Genomic DNA, 26870 nt, shown 5'->3' with positions numbered 1-26870 from the left:
GCCGGGTGCAGTTTCAATCTCTCCACCTTAGCTCGGGATATTCATAGAAGAGGCACTGACCACACAGAGAAATGCCAGTTTTGGAGTTTGAAGTTAACTTGAAGTCAGAAGTTTACATACACCTTAGCCAAATACATTTAAACTCAGTTTTTCACAATTCCTGGCATTTAATCGTAGAAAACATTCCCTGTCTTAGGTCAGTTAGGATCACTACTTTATTTTAAATATATGAAATGTCAGAATAATTGTAGAGAGAACGATTTATTTCAGCTTTTATTTCTTTCATCACATTCCCAGTGGGTCAGAAGTTTACACTTTGTTAGTATTTGGTAGCATTGCCTTTAAATTGTTTAACTTGGGTCAAACATTTTGGGTAGCCTTCCACAAGCTTCTCACAATAAGTTGCTGGAATTTTGGCCCATTCCTCTAGACAGAACTGGTGTAACTGAGTCAGGTTTGTAGGCCTCCTTGTTCACACATGCTTTTTCAGTTCTGCCCACAAATTTTCTATCGGATTGAGGTCAGGGCTTTGTGATGGCCACTCCAAAACCCTGACTATGTTGTCCTTAAGCCATTTTGCCACAACTCTGGAGGTATGCTTGGGGTCATTGTCCATTTGGAAGACCCATTTGCGACCGAGCTTTAACTTCCTGGCTGATGTCTTGAGATATTGCTTCAATATATCCACATAATTTTCCTTCCTCATGATGCCATCTATTTTGTGAAGTGCACCAGTCCCTCCTGCAGCAAAGCACCCCCACAACATGATGCTGCCACCCCCATGCTTCATGGTTGGGATGGTGTTCTTCGGCTTGCAAGCCTCACCCTTTTTCCTCCAAACATAATGATGGTCATTATAGCCAAACGGTTACATTTTTTTTCATTAGACTAGAGGACATTTCTCCAAAAAGTAAGATCTTTGTCCCCATGTGCACTTGCAAACTGTAGTCTGACTTTTTATGGCGGTTTTGGAGCAGTGGCTTCTTTCTTGCGAGCACCCTTTCAGGTTATGTCGATATAGGACCCGTTTTACTGTAGATATAGATACTTGTCTACCTGTTTCCTCCAGCATCTTCACAAGGTCCTTTGCTGTTGTTCTGGGATTGATTTGCACTTTTTGCTCCAAACTACGTTCAACTCTAGGAGACAGAATGCATCTCCTTCCTGAGCGGTACGATGGCTGTGTGGTCCCATGGTGTTTATACTTGCGTACTATTGTTTGTACAGATGAACGTGGTACCTTCAGGTGTTTGGAAATTGCTCCCATGGATGATCCAGACTAGTGGAGGTCCACAATTTTTTCTGAGGTCTTGGCTGATTTCTTTTGATTTTCCCATGATGTCAAGCAAAGAGGCACTGAGTTTGAAGGTAGGCTTTAAAATACATCCATAGGTACACCTCCAACTCCAGAAGCTAATTGGCTAATTGTCTAAAGGCTTGACATCATTTTCTGGATTTTTCCAAGCTGCTTAAAGGCACAGTTAACTTAGTGTATGTAAGCTTCTGACCCACTGGAATTGTGATATAGTCAATTAAAAGTGAAACAATCTGTCTGTAAACAATTGTTGGAAAGATTACTTGTGTCATGCACAAGTAGATGTCCTAAACGACTTGCCAAAACTATAGTTTGCTAATATTAAATCTGTGGAGTGGTTAAAAAATGAGTTTTAATGACTTCAACCTAAGTGTAAGTAAACTTCTGACTTCAACTGTAATTACACGATCTGCTTCCATATTATTTGAACTTTAAAAAGCTATAACGCATTAAATGTACCTGCATTTAAGATGTAACCTAAAGGTGTTTCCTTTAAGATGCTCGACACGCGGAGTGGCAGCTTCAGCTCCACATATTCCACAACGAGAGTGCTTCTGTATTTATGTATTTTGTATTTTTGCATTATAATTCCCTCATACTTTGCGATCTACGACACCTGAAGCTGTATGGAAAGTTTAGAGTGCATCTGGACTGTGAGCTGTGTAATTCTTCCTTTCCTCAGTCAGGCGTGAACTGCAGTGCTGCTCTCGCGCGTCATCATTAGAGTTTAATGTGATCTCATGTTATGTTAAATGAGATCAAACAACTATTCGACAACGAAAATTTTTGTAGACAATTTTTTTACATTTTATTGTCGACGTTGTCGATAACGACGACTAATCGTTTCAGCCCTAATTGCGAACAGTGTTGCGCCTAATAATTTTCACCATGGGTCTGTTAGGAGCATTGTTGTTTGTAGCTTTTGTTTTCTTCAGTCTAAAAGTATCATCTCTGTTTCTCAGGTTCATCCTGTGGGCTCCAGATCACCTCCACTGGTTCTACATCGATTGAGAAAGCCAGCGGGGAGAGTGTGAAGTTGGACTGTGAGTTTACTCTCGCTGCTGTTGATTCGGGCCCTCTGGACATTGAGTGGAGCCTGCAGCCCTCTGACAACCAGAAAGAAGAGCAAGTGGTGAGTATAGACAATGTGTTTGTATATGAAAGAAAATGTCTTTCTATTTGCTTGGGGGGGGGGAAGCATATTTGATATGTCCCTTACTCTAAAGCCTCTGAGAGTTTTAGTTTTGACTTTGGCCCTGTCCTGTGTTGCTCCTCTTCCTGTCACAAATTATTGTTTTCAACAAAAACAAACTCGCAAAGCTAGTTTGACTGCCTCTATAATGTGATGAAAAACAGTTGCATTCCAACTGCACAGTCATCAAGAATGTCACACAGGTTAAAGTGACACCCAAAAATGAAAATTATGTCATGGTTTAGTGTTTACTCAACCTCATGTTGTTCCAAACCCTTATGAATTTGCTCTGTGGAACACAAGAGTAGATATTAGGCAGAATGTTAAAAACATAGCTACAGTCACCATTGACTCGTACTGTATGGAAAAAAAAAAATCATGAACGTTGACCTGCTCCTCTGACAGTTCCTCTGACATTTTTTTTTTTTTTTTTTTTTCCTGCTTTGATCTGCTCTGAGCAGGTGCTAGTTTGTGGATACCACATCTGTCAGCAATGGGGGAGTGGGGGCTTTGTTTCAGTGTTCGGTAAAATTGTTCCCTGGATGGATATTTGTATGGCTCAATGGAAAGGTCTTTATTATGTGATATTAATTTCTGTGTCTTGTGTGTGCAGTCATGGTTTTATTCACATGGATGTGAGCTTGAGTTTTATTGGCTTGCAGCTCTTAGTTAATGCTATGTATTGATGTATGTGTATATGTCCAAATGCTTACACATTCACTTCACCATGAATAAAGGTGAAGATGTGTGATCTGCAAGCACACTGCCAAAAAAAAAAAAAAAAAAATTCTCTGCATCTACACAAACCATAACTTTGTCATATGGACAATCATTAAACCTTTCCCTCACTTCTCTGCAAACAGTTTTGGCTGTTTTTGCACAGAAACAAAGGGCTTGTAGGAATATTGTACACTCATATAGGCCTATATGTGGGCTGTGCTTGTCTGCTATAGCACCTTCATGCAGAGATTACCTCATACTCTTCCTCTCCAGAGATTATGCATTTAGCTGGGGACAGAATTGGGTCAGGAGCCCCTGATGGTCGATCTCTCTTTGGTATCTTTGCACCTTTCTTCTTCTCTCTCTCGCTCGCTCTCTCTCTTTATACTCAATCTTTTTTCTTCTCAAAGCTCTTCTGTTGTTCCACACAATTTTTCATTCTATTTTTATTGTTCTCTCTTTCTCCTTTCATTCCTCCCCTGCTCAGATGCTCAGTTTGCTGCTTGCAGGGTTGTCCTCAAGGGTATAGACCCTGCACTATTCCCCCTGTGTGCTGCCAGGCTTTGCCCCAGCACTTGTGATTTGTCATTGACCCACTTCATTGTTTTTAATGGTTATATGAAGTTGAAGTTTGGACACTTCCATCTTTTTTGTGTTTTGGGAGAAACTCTGATCTAACGTTACTGTGCCCCACTTACTCCAGTGCTTCCTCCAGTACTTTGCAATAAGTTTCAGTTGTTTCATGGTTTTGTACCTAAGCCACAAGGCACGAAAGTCTGCTACATTATAAATATAGTCACGGCTAAAGACTGTTTATAGGTATGATGCGCAGAAGAATGTCTACAACCCCTTCAGCTGCCACTATATTCACAATATAAAATGGCGTCGATTGCCTCATTTCTGTATTTTCTGGAATAGGCCTATAAATTGTATTTTCTGGAATATCATCTGTAAGGTCCTGCTCCTTGTAGTCTGAAGCTATTTATTTACATTGGCTGTAATTTATATATAATTGATGTCAACTGGTCAAACACATTGCACACCAAAACTCATATGCTTACTCACAAACTTAAGAAAACAAAATATTATTAAGTGACTTAAACACAGATGTGACCTATCTGTGTTTTTTTTCTCAACATGATTTTGACCACTTATAGTACAGTACTACATAAAGTTTTAACAACAGTTTTTTACTAAAAATGTGTACTAAGCAATTTTATTCAGTGCCATTTTTCTGCTAGGAGATATAATCAATGACATAACAGAAAATTCCTGTGCAACAGAAAACAAGCCATTGTGGGTGTTGCACAGTGATAAGGTGAAAATGTGTTTCATGTCATTGCTGTAACTATATGTTGTGGATTTTTAGCATGGCTAGAACACTGTATTGTTTAGTCGGCATCCAGGACTAGAACTATAAACTGGCCTTGGCAACTGCTATTACAGTACCTACGGAGTCATTCTTTTTCTGTTTGATTTAAGCAATATGGCTCTTGTATTGGCAATTAAGCCAAGAATATGGTTGTAATTGAGGGAGACTTTCTTGTGTAATTCCCTCATTGTTCTTGAAGGGCACTCCGGTGTCAGCATGTTATTACACCTCTTGATTGCACAGTGGAAGTAATCAGCTGGGGGGTTTGCATTCATTACAACTTTTATAACAAACTATTGTGTTTTTGCAGGGTAACTTTAGTTTTACTCATAAAACTTTTTCAATATTGTTTTTGTTTTTTTTACTGTAGCCCAAACTGGGAACCATTCAATGTATTTTATCAGTAATTCTTTGAAGTAGACCTAAATGTTAATTGTTGCTCTAGGTATCTTGTCAGTGTCAGATTGAATCAGATGTGGTTTGTGGTTTTTCAGTGATTTGTCCATGAAAAAAAAAAAAATCTGCTATTAAATAAGTCAATAAAAAGGGGAGTTATAAACAAAGGCAGCTTACTGCCCAGTGTTTGGTCTACCAGAGTATGCCTTCTATTCATCTCTCATTTTTGATCCAAGATAAAAGAAGATGGCTTGACACTATACAAAAACATGCAACATTTTACAAACATGCCACCTTTTGAAGAAAAATAGCATTTTCTCTGATATCCAACAACAGTCCCTGAACTGAAACAATGAATCAGACTTTGAATGTGGAACTCAATTTTTAAACGATTGCATTCATTGTGAATGTGTGAGTCTTTAGGGAACAGTGAAGCGTGGATGATTCTCTTGTTTGCGGGATGCTGCTGACGAGTTGAAGAATTTCATACAAAACTGCATTGGTCATTAGTATTTGCATTATAATGAAGAATGGATGGGAACTGGGGGTGACATTGTACTTACACTGGCTCCATGATCTCTTATATACAGCACCTGGATTTACACAGTAGCCCTGCTGAGATTGAGCCTGAGTGACAATAAGAAATGCAGAACAAAAGGATCGTTTAGACGTGTAAACTAGGGATGGGCATTTTTGAGTAATTTTGTAGGCGAGTACACTAACCCACAAAAAACAAGTACCTGATTACTTGTAAATTAAAATGCATTTTAAAAAAACCTACGTTAATCTTATATTTTGTTTTATTCACAAACGTTACCAAGAACGGTTTCAAAGCAAGATAGCGTCAACAAACTTTGCATTTCTTTTGGAAAAAAATTAAATGAACAATATGCATTAATTAAAATGAAAAAAAAAATAAAATATTAAACATAACAGTAAAAAACATTTGCACTCACCCAGAGTTTACATAGAAACCAGTACTGACAGCATGAGGGTAATGCACATATATAAATTCTGAGTCTACATAAATACTGTCACATTTTTATTATTTTGCATGTTAATATTCAGAAAAACAAGTGGTGAAAGTTAGCTTTTTATAAAATGCCTTCTGCTACTGTTAAGAGATTTTACACGCACATACTGGTCTGATAAGCTTCAGGGTTCGATTCGCATTTTTTCAACCATAAAAGCAGATCCTCATCTGTTGGTTTTCATGACTCGAACAAGAACCGAATACAAATAGAGTAGAATTCAATAAGGATTAAAATATTAAAAGTATTGCCTTATTATATAACTTGGATTTGCTTTTGAAGCACAGACCCAATGATATCTTCTTCTCTCATCCAACACCTCAACAACACGTACCCACAACGCCTCAAAGTGGACTCAATTGTAACTGCGACATGTTGTAAGGGATTCAGAGGGAAAACAGTGTAATTCAGCACTACTTAACTCAGTGAAATGCGGAAAGGAATTTTAATTTACGATATTCGAGTAGGGTTTTTAATACCGGAGTAGTTGGTGCAGAACATGTACTCCCTTACTCAATTAGTCATGCACAAGTCTAATGTAAATGATTGTGTCATTGTTTAGAGCGTTTTGTTTTACATTCATGGAAACTTTGAATAATGCATATTAATTAAAATCGTATTGGTGAGACAATATGGACATGGAATAAATGCACATGTGTTTGTTATATAATATTGCTATATATTATTACTCTTTGATTAACTAGAAGCCATAGTATGGATGTCAGTCTGTGTTTCCCATTGATATATATAAAGGCCTTGTTGAAGTGGGTGGAGGCATTCCCAGCAGCACGTACTATGAGTCAGGGCTTCATCTAGTGTTGTGTTGTGATTGTAGACGATGATGTAGACCGGCAGGGTTGCAAAAGCTGCCTGGGCAATAGAGCAGACTGATCTCTCAGCACAGGTGACTCAGTCCTGCTTTGCATTTCAAACAGCCTGATGTGGCCCTTGAGGAAAATACATATACCTACAGGCATACAGACCTACACAAACAAGCACAAACAAGACACATGAGTGAACACATGGACACTTTGATTTTAACAAGCCACATGGTGTCCTTAAAGACTTGACTCGAAAACAGTGGTGAAATTGCACACCGCTGCCCACATATTATGGATCGGCTTCTCTTAAAGGCCAAGTTAAAGTTCCACCTCAGTTCTGCTTCATGTCATAAATTTATTTTCATTCCATGAGGGATGTTATCCTAAAGTATGTAAAATAGTAGGCTATTAAACTGTTACTATGAAAACAGTGTTTTTTTTTTTTTTATTTGTTTTTTTTATAGGTATATGATGAGAAAAAAAATTCTATGCTTAGGATTGCAATTTTGGATCCTTTGTTCTCTGCTTTGAGCAGACATTGTTTTGACTCAGGCCATTGTCTGGTGTATGAAATTGAAGTCTGTTAGAGTGCCTGTATGTTTGTTTCAGGCAGTTTACATTTCCTTATCCCTTTTTTATTACAATTTAGTTAAGTTTAGATATGGACTATTTTGCAGATGTTGTTGGATGTTTGGTGAAATCCTGTGGGCAGACTCCAGGTGGCATAGATTAGGTCTGATTACTAAGTGGTAATTTGGACAAGATGCTCTCAGACCCTACAGATGCTGGTTTTTGCAAACACATAGATTGAAAGAGACTGGGAGAGATTCTGCAACTGTACAATCTGTAGAACAGTAGACTAAAGCATGTATTGACATTTGGCTCACTTAAAGGTATAGTTAACCCAAAAATTACAATTCTGTCATCAGAACACGTAGAAAAAGTAGTTTTTACAAATAAACATATTAATATAAACATATTATAACATGACATAAACATGATGTACTCTTATAAAAACACTATTTGTGGAGTCACGTGACACCATGTGAGGATCGGACGTGAATGCGAGCTCCGCGCACTTTGTTAGTTTTAATACTTTTTATGACATAAACTGGTGAGATTCGATACACTCTGTTCCATAACTGTTCTAGGAGGACAATATGTGAAAGAATTCAAAATCCTCAGGCTCTGGAGACATTAAAAGACACTTATTTGCTCAAGCTGACACCCCCGAGCAGGCCGCAGGCCCGGGAGTCGATTTGGTCGGAGAGATGTGGGAAATGCGACGAGAGATGCTGAACATGTCAGCGTTGCTGACTTGGAGGATCTTGCTGTTATACGTCGATCGATCACTGCTTTGGAGGCGAAATTCACTGATATGTTTACAAGAGTGGGGGATGTCGAGAAACGGATAAATTATCTGGAGTCATCGGAGAGGGAATTATCTGCTAATCTGTTATCAACCAAGGTGGATTTGGAGCGTGTCTGGGAGAAGTTGGAGGACATGGAAAACTGTAGCCTGTGGAATAACTTCCGTACCGTGGGAGTTCCGGAGGGAGCAGAGGGACAAGATATGGTGGAATTCCTGGATGGGCTCATACCGAGTCTGCTCGGCATAGCAGGCCATATGCTGGAAATTGAGCAAGCTCACAGGGTTCCGGTTCGGCGATCCGCGGAAGGAGACAGGCACCTATCAATTTTGGCCAAATTGCTGAGATCATCCGATAAAGATCTCGTGTTAGGCGAGGAGTAAAGGAAGGCTTTCTTGGAAGAACCACAGCATTTTCTTGTTCCCAGACTTTGCGAATTTGACGAGAGAAACGTGATCGTTTCAAGGAATGCAAGAAACTTTTAAATCAACGGAAGGTCGCTTTTGCACTGATATTCCCAGCCAAATTGTGAATAGATGCTATGGATGGCTGTAAAACATTCAAATGCCCACAGTAAGTCAATAGAGTAAGTCATCTTGCGGTACTCACGTTGCAGCCGAGTGGACTGGCTCACTGAACATTTGTTTGACTGTTTGAAGATTCTGCGCACTCTTTTTGTGCTGGTTCCGCCTAGCGGCTGGAGTTTATTTTGTAGAGCAACACACTTTCAGGATGGTTTTGTGGATGAATCTACATACTCTTTGTGCTTATTCCGCCTATCGGCTGGAGTTTTAGTGGAGTATTTCTGGCTAAGTCATTGGAGTAAGTCATTTGCTTGCACTCATGTTGCAGCCAAGTGGACCGGCACACTAAACATTCATTTGACTGTCTGAATATCTGCATGCTCTTTTTGTGGAATAACACACCTTCAGGACAGTTTTATGGATGAATCTACACGCTCTGTGTTTATTGGCTGGAGTTTGTTTTATAGATGATCTTTTGCTGTGCATTTTTGGCATGCATGGACTGTTTGAGTTTGGAGGGATGGATGCTAGTTGGCATTGTCAAGCGTGGGGTTAATGCACACGTTTTTCTTCTGTTTTTTCTGTTCTAGGGGATGTTCGGGGTTTGATTGTTGCACTTATGTTGGAATGTGGTCTTTATAATCCTGTTTTTGAGACACAATCTATTTTTTCTTACATGTCAAAATATCAAATGTTAATATGAGTGGATTGTCTCTTCACGTGGAATGTGAATGGGTTGGGGCAAGGAAGGTTATTTCTCTTAAGTGTAAGAAATATTATATTCTTCAAGAAACGCACCTTTCCCCGCCAGAAGCTGAAAAATTTGGAAAGATATGGGGTGGCCATTTTTTTTTTTTGCTGGCTCGAGTAAGAGCGGGGAGTCATTAAGTAAACATATGCAATTCAATTGTCTCAAACAGAGTAAAGACAAATTAGGAAGAGTCATTATTTTAGCTGAAATTCAGGGGCATAGTCTTATTTTGGCTAATATTTATGCACCTAATGTTGATGATCAGGGCTTTTTTATAGATATGGAAGGGATGTTGCAAGTCACTGGCACCCCTCATGACATAATATTGGGAGGAGACTTTAATCTTTTGATGGACTCAGTCCTTGATCATAGTGAAGCAAAAGTGTGCAAGCCCCCTAGAGCAACAGTGATGCTTCACAGGATGTGTAAAATCTTGGTCTTACAGATATTTGGAGACTTTTGAACCCATCTGGTAGGGACTATATATTTTTTTTTTTTATATATCTAAGTCCCTCATTTCATCTGTTGTCGATTGCTCAGTTGGAAACATCTTAGACTCAGATCACGCCCTGATGAGTTTAGAGTTGTTGCCACATACAGAGAAAAAGAAATAATATAGTTGCCGCTTTAATGTATTCCTTTTGCAAAATCCTGATTTCCAACAAATGTTAAAGGCTGAAATCAATGTTTATATGGAGACCAACTGGTCCTCAGTATCCTCTGTGGGCATGGCTTGGGAGGCACTTAAAGCGGTTCTTAGGGACCAGATCATACAGTATGCCTCATTCACCAAAAAATCCAAAGCACAAGAACTGGAAGGGAATATTAAGAGTGCCGAGGCAGAGCTGAAGCACCGAATGTCATCTAATGGCCTCAGAGAATTGACCCGATTGAGATACAGATATAATAGTATTTTGTCGCGGAAAGTGGAGTTTTGGCTATTCAGGGCAAGACAGTCATACTTTGAGTCGGGGGACAAGCAGGGAAGCTTTGGCTAGATATATAAAGAAGAGAGAGTCTTTTCTACATTCCCTCAGTGAAATCTGCTGGTGCCGAAATTTTTACCTCGGCCAATGATATTAATAATGCTTAAAATGAATTCTATCTTGATCTTTATAGTTTCCCGTCTTTGTCTACTGATGAAGATATTAGAAATTTTGTGGAACCTTTTAGAACTCCCTAAATTGACAACTGAGCAAAAAAATTCTCTTGATTCTGAGATAACCTTGGAGGAGCTTGGCGAGGTAATTAAGGCCCTGCCTACAGGCAAGGCTCCGGGGCCAGATGGCTTTGCCGCTTAATTTTTTTAGATCTATGCTACAGAACTGGCTCCAATTTTATTAGAAGTTTATATGGAATCCTTAAAGAATGGAAACTTCCAACCATGACACAAGCCCAGATCAGTCTGATTCTTAAAAAGGACAAAGATCCAAGCGAGTGTAAGAGTTACCGTCCAATTTCCCTGATCCAGCTAGAAGTTCAAATATTGTCAAATTTGGGCTAATTGATTGTTATGATATCTCTTTTATAGATCAGGTGGAGTTTATTCGGGGCCACAGCTCTTCTGATAACATTAGGCGTTTCATCAATGTCATGTGGTCAGTGGCGAATGATCAGACTCTGGTCGCTGCCATCTCACTTGACGCCGAAAAGGCGTTTGATTATGGTAGAATGGGTTTATCTTTTTAAGATTTTGAAAATGAATGGGTTTGGGAGTACGTTTATTGAATGGATTAAGTTGCTTTATAGACACCTGGTAGTGGCGGTACAAACAAATTGATTAATTTCAGATAATTTTACTGTGGATAGGGGCACCTGGCAGGGTTGCCCTCTTTCCCCATTATTGTTCTGTCTTGCCCTGGAACCATTAGCAGCTGTGATAAGGAAGGAGGAGGATTTTCCAGGGGTGATGGCGGGAGGTATGGCGTATAAGCTTCTGCTTTACACATATGATATTTTATTATTCATCTCTGACCCTACTAGATCTATGCCTTGCCTCCACAGAATTATTAATTCCTTTTCTGAGTTCTCAGGATACAGAATCAGTTGGTCTAAATCCAAAGCTTTGGCTCTGACAGCGTACTGCCCAGTAACTGCTTTTCAGCCGGGCACCTTCCAGTGGCCCAAACAGGGCATTTTATTCCCAGCAAATTTGTTTGATTTAGTTAATTAATTTGGACCCTTCAATAAAAGGTTTTCGAGCGATGTGGACAGATGGGCTTCATTACTTTTATCTATGATTGGGAATGTTAATATTATTAAAATGAATTGTATTCCAAAATTCAACTACCTGCTACAATCTCTCCCTATAGATGTCCCCCTCTTTTATTTCAAGCAATTTGATAGCATAGCGAAGTCCTTCATTTGGAATGGTAAATGTCCCAGAGTACATCTCAGTAAGTTGCATAGGCCAATTGACAAAGTTGGGCTAGGCCAACCCAAGATTTCGTTTTATTGTTATGCATTCGGTCACAGACATTTGGCTCATTGGTCACTTCCACCTGAGAGAGCCCCTCCCTGGTTTTGTAGTGAACAGGAAGTTCTTGCCCCTATTTCGCCATTGCAAAGCCTTTCTATCAAACTAACCGGAGAAGTTAAGTCACACCCCGTTATCTCGCATTTGCATGCGGTATGGGCAAAAATGTCCAGAATGTTTAATTCGGACATTTATTTAAATGTTTCGAGCATGTGGCTGAACCCAAAGTTAATAAGTCCCCTTTCTGCTGGTCAGAGTGGATTGTGAGGGAGATTAATACGCTCGGTGACCTACATGAGAGTGGAGTGTTGAGATCCTTTAAAAATTTGGTTCAACATTTTGGGATTCCCAGGTCTCAATTCTTTAGGTATTTACAGCTGCGCCACCTGCTTTGTACTATTTTTGGGAGTAGAGCATACACCCCCCTAAAGCGGCAGATACTCTGGAAGTGGTGATTACTGCTTTTGGAAAAGGCCATGAGGCATCAGTGTGTTATTCCCTGCTAATTCAGAGTCTGGGGGATGGAGCTTTAACTTTCAAGAAATTATGGGAGAAAGATTTATACTTGGTATTGGAGGAGGGAGCGTGGGCTAGGATTCTAAAAACGTCAAGTCTGCATCTAGAGGTGCAAGGGTGCGCCTTATGCAATTCCAGATTTTACATCAATTCTATTGGACCCCCTCTAGATTGTATAAGCTTGGTCTTAAAGACACACCCACCTGCTGGCGATGCCAATCAGAAGATGGGGACACAACCCACGTTTTTTGGTGGTGTGTTAAGATCCAAGAATTCTGGTTGAGGGTTCAGAGTTTTATGTGTGACGTATTGGGCGCTCAAATTTCATTTTGCCCCAGACTCTGTATTTTAGGCGATGGGGCGGTCATTAGTACAGGGGATAAATACATAAGAAATTGGGTCCTAGCTAGTGTCATTATCGGTAGAGAGATAATTCTGGGGGGATGGAAGTCGGCTGGTGCGCCCTCATTTCGGGAGTGGTGCACGGATATGGGCAGGGTGGCGGCATTTGAGATATCAGATAGAAGGCTAGGCAACCTTTGGGTGGGGCAGCTATCTGACCTTTTTGGAAGGCTCTCGGGGAGGGGCAGTGGAGAGGGATTTATAGTTTAAATGTGTTATTTTATTTATATATATATATATATATATATATAATTTAGTTTTTTTTTTTTTTCTTCATCTACAAATGTATAATGCATAAATTGGCCTACGGCACTAAAATAAATTTAGATGGCAATTGATCAAAGTCAAACGATGCAATATTATCATATTGATTAGTTCGGTTGGTGTTTTAGGTAGTTAAAAGTTCAGTTCTATTTAATGCGGGACATAATAGCCTACAGTTAAGATTGTGATGCATTAGATTAGAATGATTATATGATTATTCAAAATATTTAACAGGGGAGAGAGATATAGGCCTATATATGTATTACTGACATTTAAATTTTCTCTCCACGTGTGAACAGATTATCATCTTGTTTTCTGGACACTTCTTTTAGGATTTCACAACGAACTTTTGATCGTGGCAATTACCTCCCCACTCATGTTCTCCTTCGCAGTCCCGTCAATAATTTTCAATATACGTCAGCTGATGTAGGAATAAAGAGACGAGACACGAGCATGTAGTTAACTCCAGCTTTACCCCAAGCTTACCTCAATAATAGGGAGCGTGAATGGATTACAGAGAGTGAAAGCAACCTTCACGCAGGAGGTCGAATATTACCAAGTGCCGCTAGATTTTAAATTTGTGTTTTTTGTTTTTTTTTATCAAATTCTTCATGGTTATATCAGAAATTCCATCTTTCCTTCATGCCAAAAGTGTTTAACACTGCTTAACAAGTGAATTATTGCATTAAAGGCTGTTAACAGGTGTTGTGCTCGTGATGGAGCATTAGTGGAGCTCTCTTGAAGCGAGAGAAAACAATGATGCCCCGATAAAAATATATATATATATATATATATATATATATATATATATATATATATATATATATATATATATATATAAATTTATATTTATCTATTTATTTATTTATTTTTTTAAACCCGTTCCTCGCTCCAGGCAAAATCATGCCGCTCCATTCCTCACTCCGCGCTGCACACATAATCTGGTCTGGACCAATGTTTGAAATGTTTGACTGCAGTCATTAAATTATATAATAATTATTTTGTTTTATCTGAAAAGTTTCATATATGGTTTCTACAATTTAGCTCTAATTATTAAAGTTATATCATAAAAATGCTGATGTTTTTTAAAAGTTCAGTTGATATGCTTTCAAATGATATCATGTATTCATAAAAACATAAAACATTTTCTAAATTATCAAAAATTCTTTAAAACTGTCATATTGTGTAGAGGCTGATGAGAACACCCTGTCTACACCAGGCGCGTCCATTGACACGACACAACGCAATGTCTTGAGGCTGTCTACACTGGACGAGACGACACGAACGTTCTAAACCATTTATTTGTGTTGTTGGCAGTAGTAGCGTTTTGTCCGCACGATGCGCCACAACCGACGCTTCCAGTGTAGACAGCACCATTGATTATAATGGATTCTATTGCTTACGACCGGTGTAGACAGGGTGTTAATATGTGTCGTCCTCCCCACCCCACCCCCCCACCCCAGTTTTCAGATCATTCCTACTCTACTACCTATTGATGTGGTGTTTTGGAGACATCACAACGTGGACTAAGTAGAGAATGAGTTGTTTTGGCAGCTTGGTTTCAACAAATGCTTTTTTTATTTTATTTTTTTTGGCAATAAGGAGGAAGTTTTGAGATCTGAAACACAATGTTTTTAAAGTACAATGACCTCTTATGTCAAAAGATCGAGGAAAATTTGATTCCTCGTGTCATGACCCCCTTTAAAAATGGCCTTTCAATATGCCCCTTTGATCAGTAGAGTTAAATGGGTGGTTATCAATTAACTTTTGTTTTGAAAATAATGTTTCTGTACCTCTGTACCTGTGCTTTGTGATGTGGACTAACAAGAGCATTGTTCAGTTTGCAACTTTGAAAGGGCAAATGTTTCACTTGTGCTGAAGGATGTTTTTGAGATAAGAGGGAGCACTGAGTTTGTCTTTGTCTAACTGACTATCTGAAGCAGAAAAATTAGGTTTTAGTCTATATCTGAACATTAGTCTGACCTTTCACAGATAAGTGTGCATTGCGGTGTTTCACACCCACAGTGTTTAAACAGAAGTGTTGGGTAACATTTCACCAACATATGAGCTTCATTCACTAAAACTTAATTTTCTTTCTGTTTTCAATTCTCCTCCTTGACTCCTTTCATATCTCCTTCTTTCCCTCAGGTAATCGTGTACTCAGGTGACAGGGCCTTTGAACACTACTATGACCCTCTTAAAGGGAGAGTCCACTTCAACTCTCCTGACCCTAAAAATGGTGATGCCTCTATGAACATAATGGGACTGAAGGCCACAGACACGGGCACCTATCAGTGTAAGGTGAAGAAGGTTCCTGGCATCGCCAGCAGGAAGTTCCTTCTTACTGTCATGGGTGAGTGTAATAACAAGCTTTTAAGTTCCTTATAAAGAAAATTCCACTTACAACAAATGCTGTTAATACATACAGTAAATGCCTGACCTGTTTGGTGCGGTAAAAAAAGCACTCTCCCTTTTTTCTCAAGGCCTGAATGGCACTGTATTGATCTCCACTATGAAAGCACAATAAACACGCAGTAAAATTTGATTTCATGGGCCCCACTGGCATGCCTTGTTTCAGGGTTGTCATTGATTGCTGTTAACAGCAAGTGTGACATCAGTGGTGTTTTGTGTGTGGAAAAAGCACCTGTTCTTCTTAGTGTGTCGACACAGAAACACCCAAGGCAAACACACCACTCGCCAAACAAGGCCATCTGAGACAACTCATCAAATACTGTGACAACAGCAGCATCACTTCCCAAAACTCTGTAGTCACATGACCGAGACATTATTAATGTATACAAATATACAAAAAATATACAAATGTATTTGCATTACGGGTGCATGAAGATAAAAACAAAAAAAAAACAAACAGGATTTCATAGTGAGCTGAAACACCTTCCTCAAAATGATCATCTTCCTGGTGAATTGTATGGTGTAATAATGTTATTGACTGTAGTCTGAATGCCCATTTATTTCTTGTTATTAATTTTTTACTCCAAGAGCTTCACAGACACTGGTGCTTTTATGAAAAAGCTTGAAGCTCTCTGAAGACCAAGGCTACATTTAAACATCTTTAGAAATAAAAATAATAAAAGTTATAAATTAAAAATTTTTTTTTTTAGAACTGCTCTGTTAATAAACATTTGATGGATAAACTTGCACCTTATGTGAATTGAGAAGACTTCTTGGTGTTTTGGAAAGCTCCATTTGATATTTAATATTGGCTCCGTCACTGTGGATACAGGCATTATTCACCGCTATTGAGAAAATAGAAAAGTGCTTTTAAGTTAATTAGTTAATGCAGACAGTATTCAAGCCGTTCCTGTAAGCTGTATTATGAATTTACACCTGTTAGTAAATACAGTTGTCAATCCCGAACACTGACTGTGTGAACCAAAGCAATTAGATAATTGTTTGAAGTTTGTTCAAAAGACAAGTGAAAAGGTAGAAATTGTTTAAATTGAGTGTCAGTTTGTGGGTCAGTGATTGGTTAGGCAAAAGACTTGAGTGGATTTTAAGCCCTCTAATTTAAGGTGAAGGACAGTTTGGCGCACACAGTGATTGGAGGTGGACCACAATAAGACAGATGGAAGGACACAGATTGGTACTGCTCTCAGCAGTTGATGAATACAGCTGTTCTCTCTTCGCCTGATACCTTCATTGTCCAACCTCATCCTCTCGCTGGTGACCGTGGGGACCCTACCTGCATTCAGAGCAGATGCTGACTGGCTGTGTGCGTGTGTTCCTTACTAAACATGTCTCCATCACACAGCCGTCCAAGGACATTCACTTGAAGGGCTGTGTATGTGCTACCTGCCTCCTTAAAGAGACACAGCTCTGCTGTAGGTATGCAGAAGCTGAGAAACGCAGTGCTTTTAGTCAGCACAAGCAAGCAATCTGAATGAATTAAAACAAATTTGAAGTTCTTTGTGTTTCACATGAGTGTTTATTTTTATTTTTTTTATTTTTTTTTGTAATCATAAGATCTACAGAAAAGGGTGACTATATCATGCAGATATGTATCATAAAGAGATGTACACAGAATTTCTAAAATTTAAATTAAGATGCATTGTATACACTGTGCAAAAAAGTTTTTGCTGTCCAAAAGGCTGACTTAATATGATCTGTTCTTGTAGATGTATATTTGTTGTTTGGTGTTGTGCTTGTAGTTTAAAAGGTTTGCTGTTTGCAGTCATCTGCACACATCACATATACTGTTTGTTTAATGAAAGCCCCACTGTACTGGAATTCTTTCACTTTTTTTCTGAAGTTCTGGATCCATGTGATGATGATAATTAAATTATGAGGGAGGTGTGTGTTTGTTGCTTTTTTGCTTATGGTGAGGGTTGTGCAGACAAGTGGTTCTCATTTAACATTAAGTGGCGACCCAACACTGAACCAGAAATAATTTATTGTACAACAGAAATGTCATTAAAATCTAATTTTTATTATCATTGAATTTGTTTTTTTTATTAGGTTAACATTGTTTTTGTAGTTGCAAATTTCAATGTTTACATGCTCTTGGCAGTCAATAATTGCTGCACAAAACACATTGTGGTGGGCACAAACCATGTTTTTTCCTTGTCGCAAGTAAACCCTTATTTTCTGCAGTCTTTAGTCTTGCATAGTTTGGTCATATTTGGTTAGCTTCTACCAAGTGACTGATTAAAATATGCTAACTGAGCTGCTCATTACAACATTAATAATGGATAATTTCAACACTTAAAATGAGACGCTTCTTTGCAAGATTGTTAACTTCCAAGGGTGAACTATCAAGGTGAACCCTTGCCAGACAGCAGAAAATAGAAATGTTTGACCTTTTCCTTTTCACGCTGTAATGCATCTGGAAATGTTTGGGGGCAGTTTGACTTTTTCATTTCTGAACGGTGTTTTTTTTTTTTTTTTTTTTACTTTTGTGACAAGACGTGTGATCTCCTTAGGTCACCGAAACTCTTGCCTTGTTCTCACTGCTGAGATATAAAGTATAATGTCTATAAAAATTCTTTGTTAAATGAATTGTCTTCCTAAAAAAGACAGATATAGACAGTTTGTGTGTGTGGATTTGTCTGTCTGTTGGTTTGAACAAATGCATTAGATTGTCAGCCTCCACCTTGATCTCTCCGCCCACCTGTCCATCACCACATTTAATTTCTCTGCTAGAGGAAGCTGCTGTGCCCTGACCTATCATCCTATTAAATTGCTGTTCAGTTCTGCCTGCTGTTAATCCTCAGGTCTCTGTAGCTCTAAGCCTCTGCCCCAGCAGCCCCAGGGATCTGTTTTTACAGCCTCTATTATCAAACAATGATGTCGACAGAGACTCAAACTCTAACACCCTGCCCAAGACTGGGAGTAATCAGAGAGCAGCAATTGACTTTTTTTTTATTTTTATTTTTTTTATTTAACTCACTCTTGCCCTCCATTTCCTTTAGCCCCTCTCATCGTATGGGATCTGTCTTTCATTCTCTCTTTGCCCTTGTTACATGTGGCTCTGCATCTCTCTCCTCCTGGTTTTAATTTGAAGATTTGTTTGTCTTTGAGTTCTCATGTCATCTCCTGCCAAGTAAGGAGAGGGGGTCTGTCTGTTTCTAGGCTTTGAAACTCTTGTGTATATATAGATTTCACCCATTTTTTTTTTCTCTCACACCCACCCACCCTGTTTTTATGGATGTCATGCTCTCTTACTTTTACAATACCAAGACACCAAGGAGGCTCTTCTCATGCTTTTTTATCTTTGAAAGAATGTTGACACCCACTGAGCTCTGATTTTAGTTGATTGTTTTTTAGTTGAAGTTGATTGACTACCTGTAATATGTATCCATTAACCTGATCATGGCTTCCTATGCTGTGATTAGTTATATTTATGGGTGGAGTGTGATAGAAGGGGCTCAGAGAATCGTCCTTTCCATCCATGATGACAGCCTTCAGTCAGTCTGAGCTGGTGGTGGAATGATTATATTTTTCTTTTTCTAGAGATAATTGCCTCCACCTGGGGTCTCGTCATGCATAAAGCTTTGCAGAGTTTACATACTAATAGATTTCATGCATAATCTATTTGCATACACAGAAACACTATGCTCTTTGCTGAGTTCCCTTTATAAATCAATGTATTCAGCTTAAGACCTTGTAAGAGTAAATGATTCGGTAAATGCCTTTTGATCATTCATTATCTTGTATGCATATAAAATGTAGTCCTTTTCAATTTGTCAAAGCTAAAATTAATAGACAATGAATTGGTTTCCCCATGTGCTTGGAGTCATTGTCCATAATATATAAGCTTCGGAATTTACACTGAACTGACCACAATGTGGGGAGAGCCAGTCACCGCAATTAAGTTAACTAAATAGGGCTGTACTCCCTTATGAGTCCAGATATTGTTTATTTTTTCCATTTGATGATGAAGCTTTTATACAAAATATTCCTGGTCCATTAATAGTTTTGTTTGTCTGACCTTCTCCCCTTACTGTTTTCTTGCCTTGTAGTGCGCCCCTCTAAACCCAGATGTTATGTGGAGGGTCCAACTCAGGTGGGAAAGGATATGGTGTTGAGATGTAGCTCTGTAGAGGGCACACAACCTCTAAAGTACATCTGGGAGAAAACCACTGGCAACAAACTACTGCCAGCCATGGCAGTGCTTGGTAAGTTCTTAAACTCACATACACTGAAAGAAGTTTTTGCAGTCATAACTGTCACACGCCACAGTTTGAATGTAGAATCTGTCTCCTGTTGTGCACAGATCCAGTTGGGGGCACAATGAGTCTAAGGAACGCCACCGAGGCTACTTCTGGAACATATCGTTGCATGGCTCAAAACAGAGTTGGAACAGAGGAGTGTATGGTGGAGGTCAATGTCACACCACGTGAGTCTAATTTTATCATATATACTACCAGTGTCCGTCCTAGAGCGCTTTAAACATACTTAAAATAATCTTGAGTTTTGTCAGCCTACCTTTTAAGGTGCTTAATGTCTTTCGCTAATAGTAATTATCTAATAACTATACTGTACTAAACCTGTGCACCTCAATAAATGGTCACACTTTCTGTTCCTCTGCAGCCCCAAACACTGCAGGTATCATTGCTGCCGCAGTGATCTGTGTTCTGCTGGCTCTCATACTCATCGCCCTCATCCTCTTCTGCTGCTGCCGTGCCCGCCACAAGAAGAAGTACGAGAAGGAGATCGCCTATGAGATCAGGTACTACTACTACACACTATTGGTCGTAATGCTATGTAGTAGAATAGGGTTCAAACTGTCATAGGGAACCAATGAAAAAAGATGGAAATATCAGATAAGGCCTGAAAAAGACATGAAAATAAAGTCTTAGTGAATATAAATTTGTCTTATGCTCTGCTCTGCACTAAAATATTTTATTGGCTACATGTTGGTCTTTGAGCAATTCACAATTTTGGTCTCAGTATGTTTATTTTTTGTTTGTTTGTTTTTTGTTTTGTAACTGACATACAAATGGAAAGCTGTCTTGGCAATCACTATAAAATTATTTTTGAAAATCCTCAACCAGTAATGAAGAATGACTGGAGAAGTTATTGGACAAAAGGGGTAGGAAGGTAGTAGCATCCTTAGACAATTACCTTTTGTCTTTTTGGTTTCGGAACCAACAAGCAAGTAACACTCCGATCAATCATAATAATTATTAAGCCTTGAGACCAGAATCAGTTTTAGAGTTTTATTAAAAATGGATAAATAGGTTTTTAGTTGTTCTACCTGTTTTTATGTTTTAACCTGGATTTCACAATGAAAATAGTCATATAAACACTAGCATGGCACTAAAAACAAACAATTAAGCAAACTTGAGAGTAACATCTGTTAGTTTTCGAGGTTTTCAATTTACTCACACTCATGCTACACAAACATTGACTACGTTACATGGACACCAGAAAGCGGGTTATTGCTAGAAAACAGCATTCCCGTTTTCATGCACCGTTTAAGCAGCGTTCTCTTTACTCCAGTATACATGTGGCTCGTTCAGTAAGCAGCTTTCTCCACAGCAACATAATTTCCCCGTGATGCTTGTGTAAATGACAAACATGGGATCTGAGGGAGACTTCATTATTTTATTTTCTGTTGATTTGCTTTAATTCCAGATATTCCAGAGTTGTTGCTGTGTTTTTTTCCTTACTATCGCAACCTGCAGCTGAATTGCGATGCAGTAGTGGGGTTTAACCCAATGTACGAGTGCATATATGCGGACGTTAAGAACAGTCGATGTTTTTCATTCGTGTGTATAAATGGGTATACTTTATAGTGTATTTGATTGTCCCACTGGACTCCCAGAAATGTTGAATTCTTTCCTCTGTGTTGACTTGTTGGGCTCCATCCGATGAGGTTTGTTATCCCGGTCTGTTCCGCACACTCTAAACACCCATCAGAGAGAAACCTAGGTGTGTTAAACTGCTTTCTCTTAGTCCCTTAAACGGTGTAAGGAAATCAGCATTCTTGTTTACATGAAGTTTCAGAATGCCACTTTCTGCTAAAACCCTGGAATAAACCATTTTCTTAAGTGCATTTAAACTTGGTCACTGAATTTTCACTTGCTGGAACACCTGCTTCTCCCAACTGACACACTGACTCAAGCCAAATGTGTCTGTTACTGTGGCCTGATAAAGAGAGGAACAAGACTGAAAGAAAAAGGGAGAGTGTTCTTGACCCAGATGCCATTTCGTACGTGTCACTGTCCCTATGTCTGTATGATTCACTCCGCTTTTCCTCTATTCATCCAATCACAGGCCTCCACCACATTCACTGATGCAAAGCTGGCTAGTGGTGCCATCACCCTTCCCCTCTCACCCCCTCTCTCCAAACGAAAGGCTGGTGTAATCAGTTCTTTGCATTTGTTTGTTCAGTCGATTTCCTGCTCTGTCAATGCCTCCCGCTCTGTCCCTCTCTTACCCCCTGCCTCGTCTCCACCCAGTCTATTGAAATGGCATTCCTCTCTGTGAAGGGGCAGGCTGTGGGTCAGCCCATGTCAGACCCTCATTGGCCCTATTTTAGGCCCCCCTTGGACCCCTGTCCTGGACACTCTGTCTGGAAGCCTTGCGCTTCATGACTCAGGCCATGACAAAGAGGATTATCTAAATAAGCCTGCTTCTCTGAGAGGAGACCCCGCTGTCTTTCTCTCTCTCCCTGTGTTCTGCATTATAATGGATTATTGTTGCTGATTACTTGTTAATTTGGAGGATGGGGGAAGAGCACGGCTTTGGGTAAGATTGGGTGCTTTGGAATTCCCTGCTTAGTCTTAGTCAGCCAATCTGAGATCTCTGCTCTGAGTGCGAAAAACAAGCCAAACAAATCTTGACTCATGCTTGGCCATATTGTTCCCAGTTTCTGCATCTTCTAAGTTTGATTGCAGCCAAGAGGTGCAAAGGAAATCGCTCCGTTTAGCTAAATCTCTACAAATTTGTTACTAGCATTGCCGTGGTGTTTTTGATGCTGCAAGTTTTTGGTGGTTGGACTACCATCTGAGAGTTATTTTTTACTATTATTAGCTAATTTCTTATGCAACTGAGGCAAAAAAGTCATGTCATATCACAATTGAACTTGTTACACATGGACGTGTGTGTTAGAAGTATAAGGACTCTAAAAGCAGCCATATGATATAAAAACTGATAAATACACAAATAAACAGGAGGTATATAAATAAGAGACGCTCCAAAATTAGGCACAACACCACTTATTCTGCATCCCAGGTGGATGCGAATGATGTGCTTCAATGTAACCAGTCACAGTGCGATCCTCGCTGAGCTTTCAAAAGTGCAAAACTGTGAGATTATTGTGGGTGCACAACATGTAGTTCACGGTATCTAATGTTTTTTTTTCTTCTGCAGCAGTTTATTCATGCAATTCATTGTCTGTCAGACACCCCACTATAAAGAATCGGCAACAGACTCCATAAAAATACTGTCTTTTAATCTGTCCATAACACCTCACATATAAACCTGTGGACTATGGATATTATTAACAGAAACATTGCTTACAGGCAATTTACTGTAAAGTCTGATAATGACTACCACGCTCATAGTAACTATACACAAATGCACCGCATGCTGTCAGCATGCTTAAACATTTCAAAAAGTTGCATCTCTCAATTCATCCCGTTAAAAGCACCACAGCTAAAAATATTAAACTCACTAGTTTGTTGTTGGATTAGTGGAACAACCTGTCCCATTGTAGGTTGTGTACCTTTATATGATTTCTGTCTGCATATTTTACATCCGTCATGTTCAGTAACCCTAAGTCATTCAAATGCTCCTAAACAGCCAATTTAAGTCACTTTTTCGGGGGATGTGTGTCTGGTAGATCAAATGCCTCTTATATTTTGGAGTTTGTGTATAGTAGCTCCAGTTTCACGTGAATTGAAAGTTCGTGTTGAGTCCGCGACACATGGCCAAGCAACATATGGACACCGTCTGTAACCACAGTTACAGCTGCACAAACCAGCCAGGCACAAGCACAAGAGATTTTCAGCTTTAAGCTTACACTGAAAAACTTTTATATTATACTATGTTTATGTATTATATATGTACAGTAATTAAGACATGTCCTTGTTTTTAATTATAGATTCTAAATTTTCATGGTTAAATTAACAGTGACATATTTAATCACAGTTATTAGTGAAACCATATAATTGCCACATCCCTATTGGTTCACCATGAACAGGGCAGATCAGTTGTTCTTCTGTGCTTTCAAAACCAACAAGATTTTATATCAGAGATTTTTAGTTCAGATTTTAAATTTGGAAATCCACTTGTATCAGTGTTATGTACTCCTATGAAAAATGTTAACTTTTTAAAGCTTTTTAAAATGAAAAGACTTTCAACACAATCTCTTTAACTCCATCACAAGTTTTGATTGAACACTGTTTTCCTCTCCCTCCTTCAGAGAGGATGTCCCCCCTCCAAAGAGCCGTGTGTCTACTGCACGCAGCTTCACCAGTGTGGGTAGCCAACGCTCTTCTCTGGGCTCCATGTCTCCCTCCAACCTGCACGAGTACGTCAAGCCTCAGTACGACAAGATACCCTCTGACGAATACGAGAGGCCCCCTAGCCACGCCCCTGTTCCCCTGCCCAGCAGAATGGCAGGCCCCAACCTTAGTCGCATGGGTGCCATCCCTGTCATGATCCCTGCCCAGAACAGGGATGGGTCAATTGTGTAGAGCTGAACTGGGATCAGTCTCCGCACTGCCATTTTGACTCACTATTCTATTAATTGTTCTTCGGGAATTTGTGAAGAAGCAAATGAAGGGTCTCTACAGGCTTTGAGATATCTGTGGCATCTGTGATATAATACGATTTGACTTTCAGAACTTTGCCAAACATTTTTCAACAGGATGTGGGAAAATGAATGTTTTATCTGCTCCTGTTTTGTAAATAATGCAATGCATGTTTTATTTTTTGTTTTTTTAAGACCGGAGGCCCAATCTAAAATGAGGTGGCTGTAATGTACTAAGGCAGTTGAATTGTTTGCCTATGAAAAATTCTCCAGAAATTAAATGAAACTAATAGCAATCAAAATCACACTAAATGAAATGTACAGTATGTACAGTAGTACAACCCATAGTTCACTATTTTAGATGACAACTCCCATGCTTTTATGTAATATCTTTTTTTTTTTTTTTTTTTTTATCAGTTTGAAACCTTTTTGGGGTGACAAATCCATTTATTTATGACTATTATCTCTTTGTTATGCTGCAAAAGTCTGGCAAAGATTTGCTCAAAGTTCTGCAAAAAGGATGTGGGTTGGCTTAGATTATGCATGAGATTTTAAAATAACAGGATCTGGATTTTAAGATTATTTACATGTGATGTGTATATATATGAATGTGTACTTTCTGGAAATTGATTTATCTGAAAAAGAGCTAATACTGTGATTATTAACCTGCTTTTCTTTTTATTGACCGTTTGGCCATTTTAAACCTCCTCCGGTGTGCGTCAGAGTGATTAGTGTACAAATAACTGATTGGCTGTTTATTTGCGCTTAGATTGTTTTATGACCCCAAACTACCCTTTGTTTGGTTAGGTGGTAAAATAAGGTTCACTGAGCAATCAGACTTGGGCAAATTTGAAGGCCAACTGAACCATAGCCCCCCATGCCAGAAAGCCGAAAAGCACAGATGTGTCTCATTAAGGAGAGGCGCAGAATTTAACAAAAGATCATAATCCTAAACCTGTATTTGGTTTGGCCATCAACTCAAAAGATGGCCGTCTTAAAAGATGAAGCTTTGTAATCTAATTGTCGGTTTGAAGTGTTGGTTTGCAGTTTATCTGTTAGATGAAGGACATGCAACATACTGAAGGGTTGGTTAATATCTTACTAATTTAAACAACTAGGAGGTCAATTTAAACTGAAGCTCATCCATAAATGTATAATAGACTGTTTTGAATATGATCAATAGTGTATTAATTAGGTTTAGTTTGAGTTGAATTTGATAATTTCTGACGTAATTAACCACAGTCAGTCACCATATTCACCACAGTGACCATTATACGACCCACCTGTCAAGAAGAAACATTACTGATCTTTTTTGTTAATGTTCTCATGGTGTGGATTATATTTTGCCATGTGCAGAGCCACCCCAATATTCAATATATGTGCCTTTTTTAACTTTGGGTGAAATGAATTGGTAGTACACAATGAGTGGGTCCACATCAGTAGTGCAAGTTTAATAGATGACCAGGTAAAAATTACAATTGACAAATGCATTACTAATTACATTACAATTACAAAGTTATCATCAGTTAAAGCATATTTGATTAGTGACAAGTTGTAATAATTGGATATGAACAATTGGACATTTTTTGTTTGCAAAACCTGGCAACAAATATTCCTCAAAAATGTTATTAATAGATATATAATGAATAATTTTAACCTCAAAGATGCAGGTTCTGTCCCGTTTTTAATACTTGTGGGAGAGTGTGTGTATGCTCACATCTGTTCACTGTCTCTATAAATACTGTTCATTCATTCTGTTGTACACAAATAGCAGCCTGATATGCTTTTTGTCTGACCAGGGTTCTTGTTGAATGTGTAAATATATTAACTGTAATTTTAAGTGTGATTCATTGATTGATTGATTGCATGTGTCTTTACAGCTGTAATGTGTAATACTGTCTGTTTGTGCTTGTAGAACTCTAAGGCTGTGAATGTGGTGAAGGATGAGATAATGGTCAGTCAAATCATTCACACTCTGGATAAGGTATTATTAACATATTATACATATGCTGGTGCACCTATGTTGTCATAACCTGAAATGTTATGGAAATGTTTTTCATGGGCTTTTATTTCTTAAGACTCTAAGAATAGGGGTGCTGTTACAGGATCAGTTCAGCTTGTTTGAACATTGTGACTAATGTCAGAACAAATGTGGAAATCTGATCCTTGATCAGCAAACCTTTACTGCTTGCAGTGTAAATCTATTTCCTTGAACTGAATGATCTGTTTTTTGTTTGGATAAGGCCCATTGGTATTTCATTACATAGGTTAGGCTGATTATCTGTACAGTGCCATTTAAAGATATAGTGAAAAACTCTCTTTACTAATTAGAAACAACCAATGATATAAACTGTAGCTGTTATGTTTTAAGTTGTGTACTAATATTACATAACCTTTTTTCCTAATATTTGGTTTGCACAATATGTAAAAACTGTATTTTCTTTATTTTTGTGTTTTTTGTGATTGTATTTTTTAAATAAAAGGAAAACTACCATTCTA

The 26870-nt window shown here is 38.7% G+C and overlaps 1 protein-coding gene across 1 annotated transcript in view; it reads left to right on the top strand.

Annotated features, from left to right (window-relative positions):
* Positions 1–26870, top strand: part of LOC127432520 (coxsackievirus and adenovirus receptor homolog) — a 77511-nt gene extending 50641 nt beyond the window's left edge. The window contains exons 2-7 of the mRNA XM_051683718.1: positions 2278–2447; positions 15299–15503; positions 19630–19785; positions 19884–20006; positions 20201–20339; positions 24042–26870. Of these exons, the coding sequence (XP_051539678.1) occupies positions 2278–2447; positions 15299–15503; positions 19630–19785; positions 19884–20006; positions 20201–20339; positions 24042–24315 (1067 nt within the window). The 3' untranslated portion in view covers positions 24316–26870. The remainder of the gene's footprint in view (positions 1–2277; positions 2448–15298; positions 15504–19629; positions 19786–19883; positions 20007–20200; positions 20340–24041) is intronic.

This window comes from Myxocyprinus asiaticus, chromosome 42, assembly GCF_019703515.2.
Source record: "Myxocyprinus asiaticus isolate MX2 ecotype Aquarium Trade chromosome 42, UBuf_Myxa_2, whole genome shotgun sequence".
NCBI classification, from domain to species: Eukaryota; Metazoa; Chordata; class Actinopteri; order Cypriniformes; family Catostomidae; genus Myxocyprinus; species Myxocyprinus asiaticus.
The sequence above is the reverse complement of the archived record's forward strand: the minus strand, read 5'-3'. Positions and strand labels throughout refer to the sequence as shown.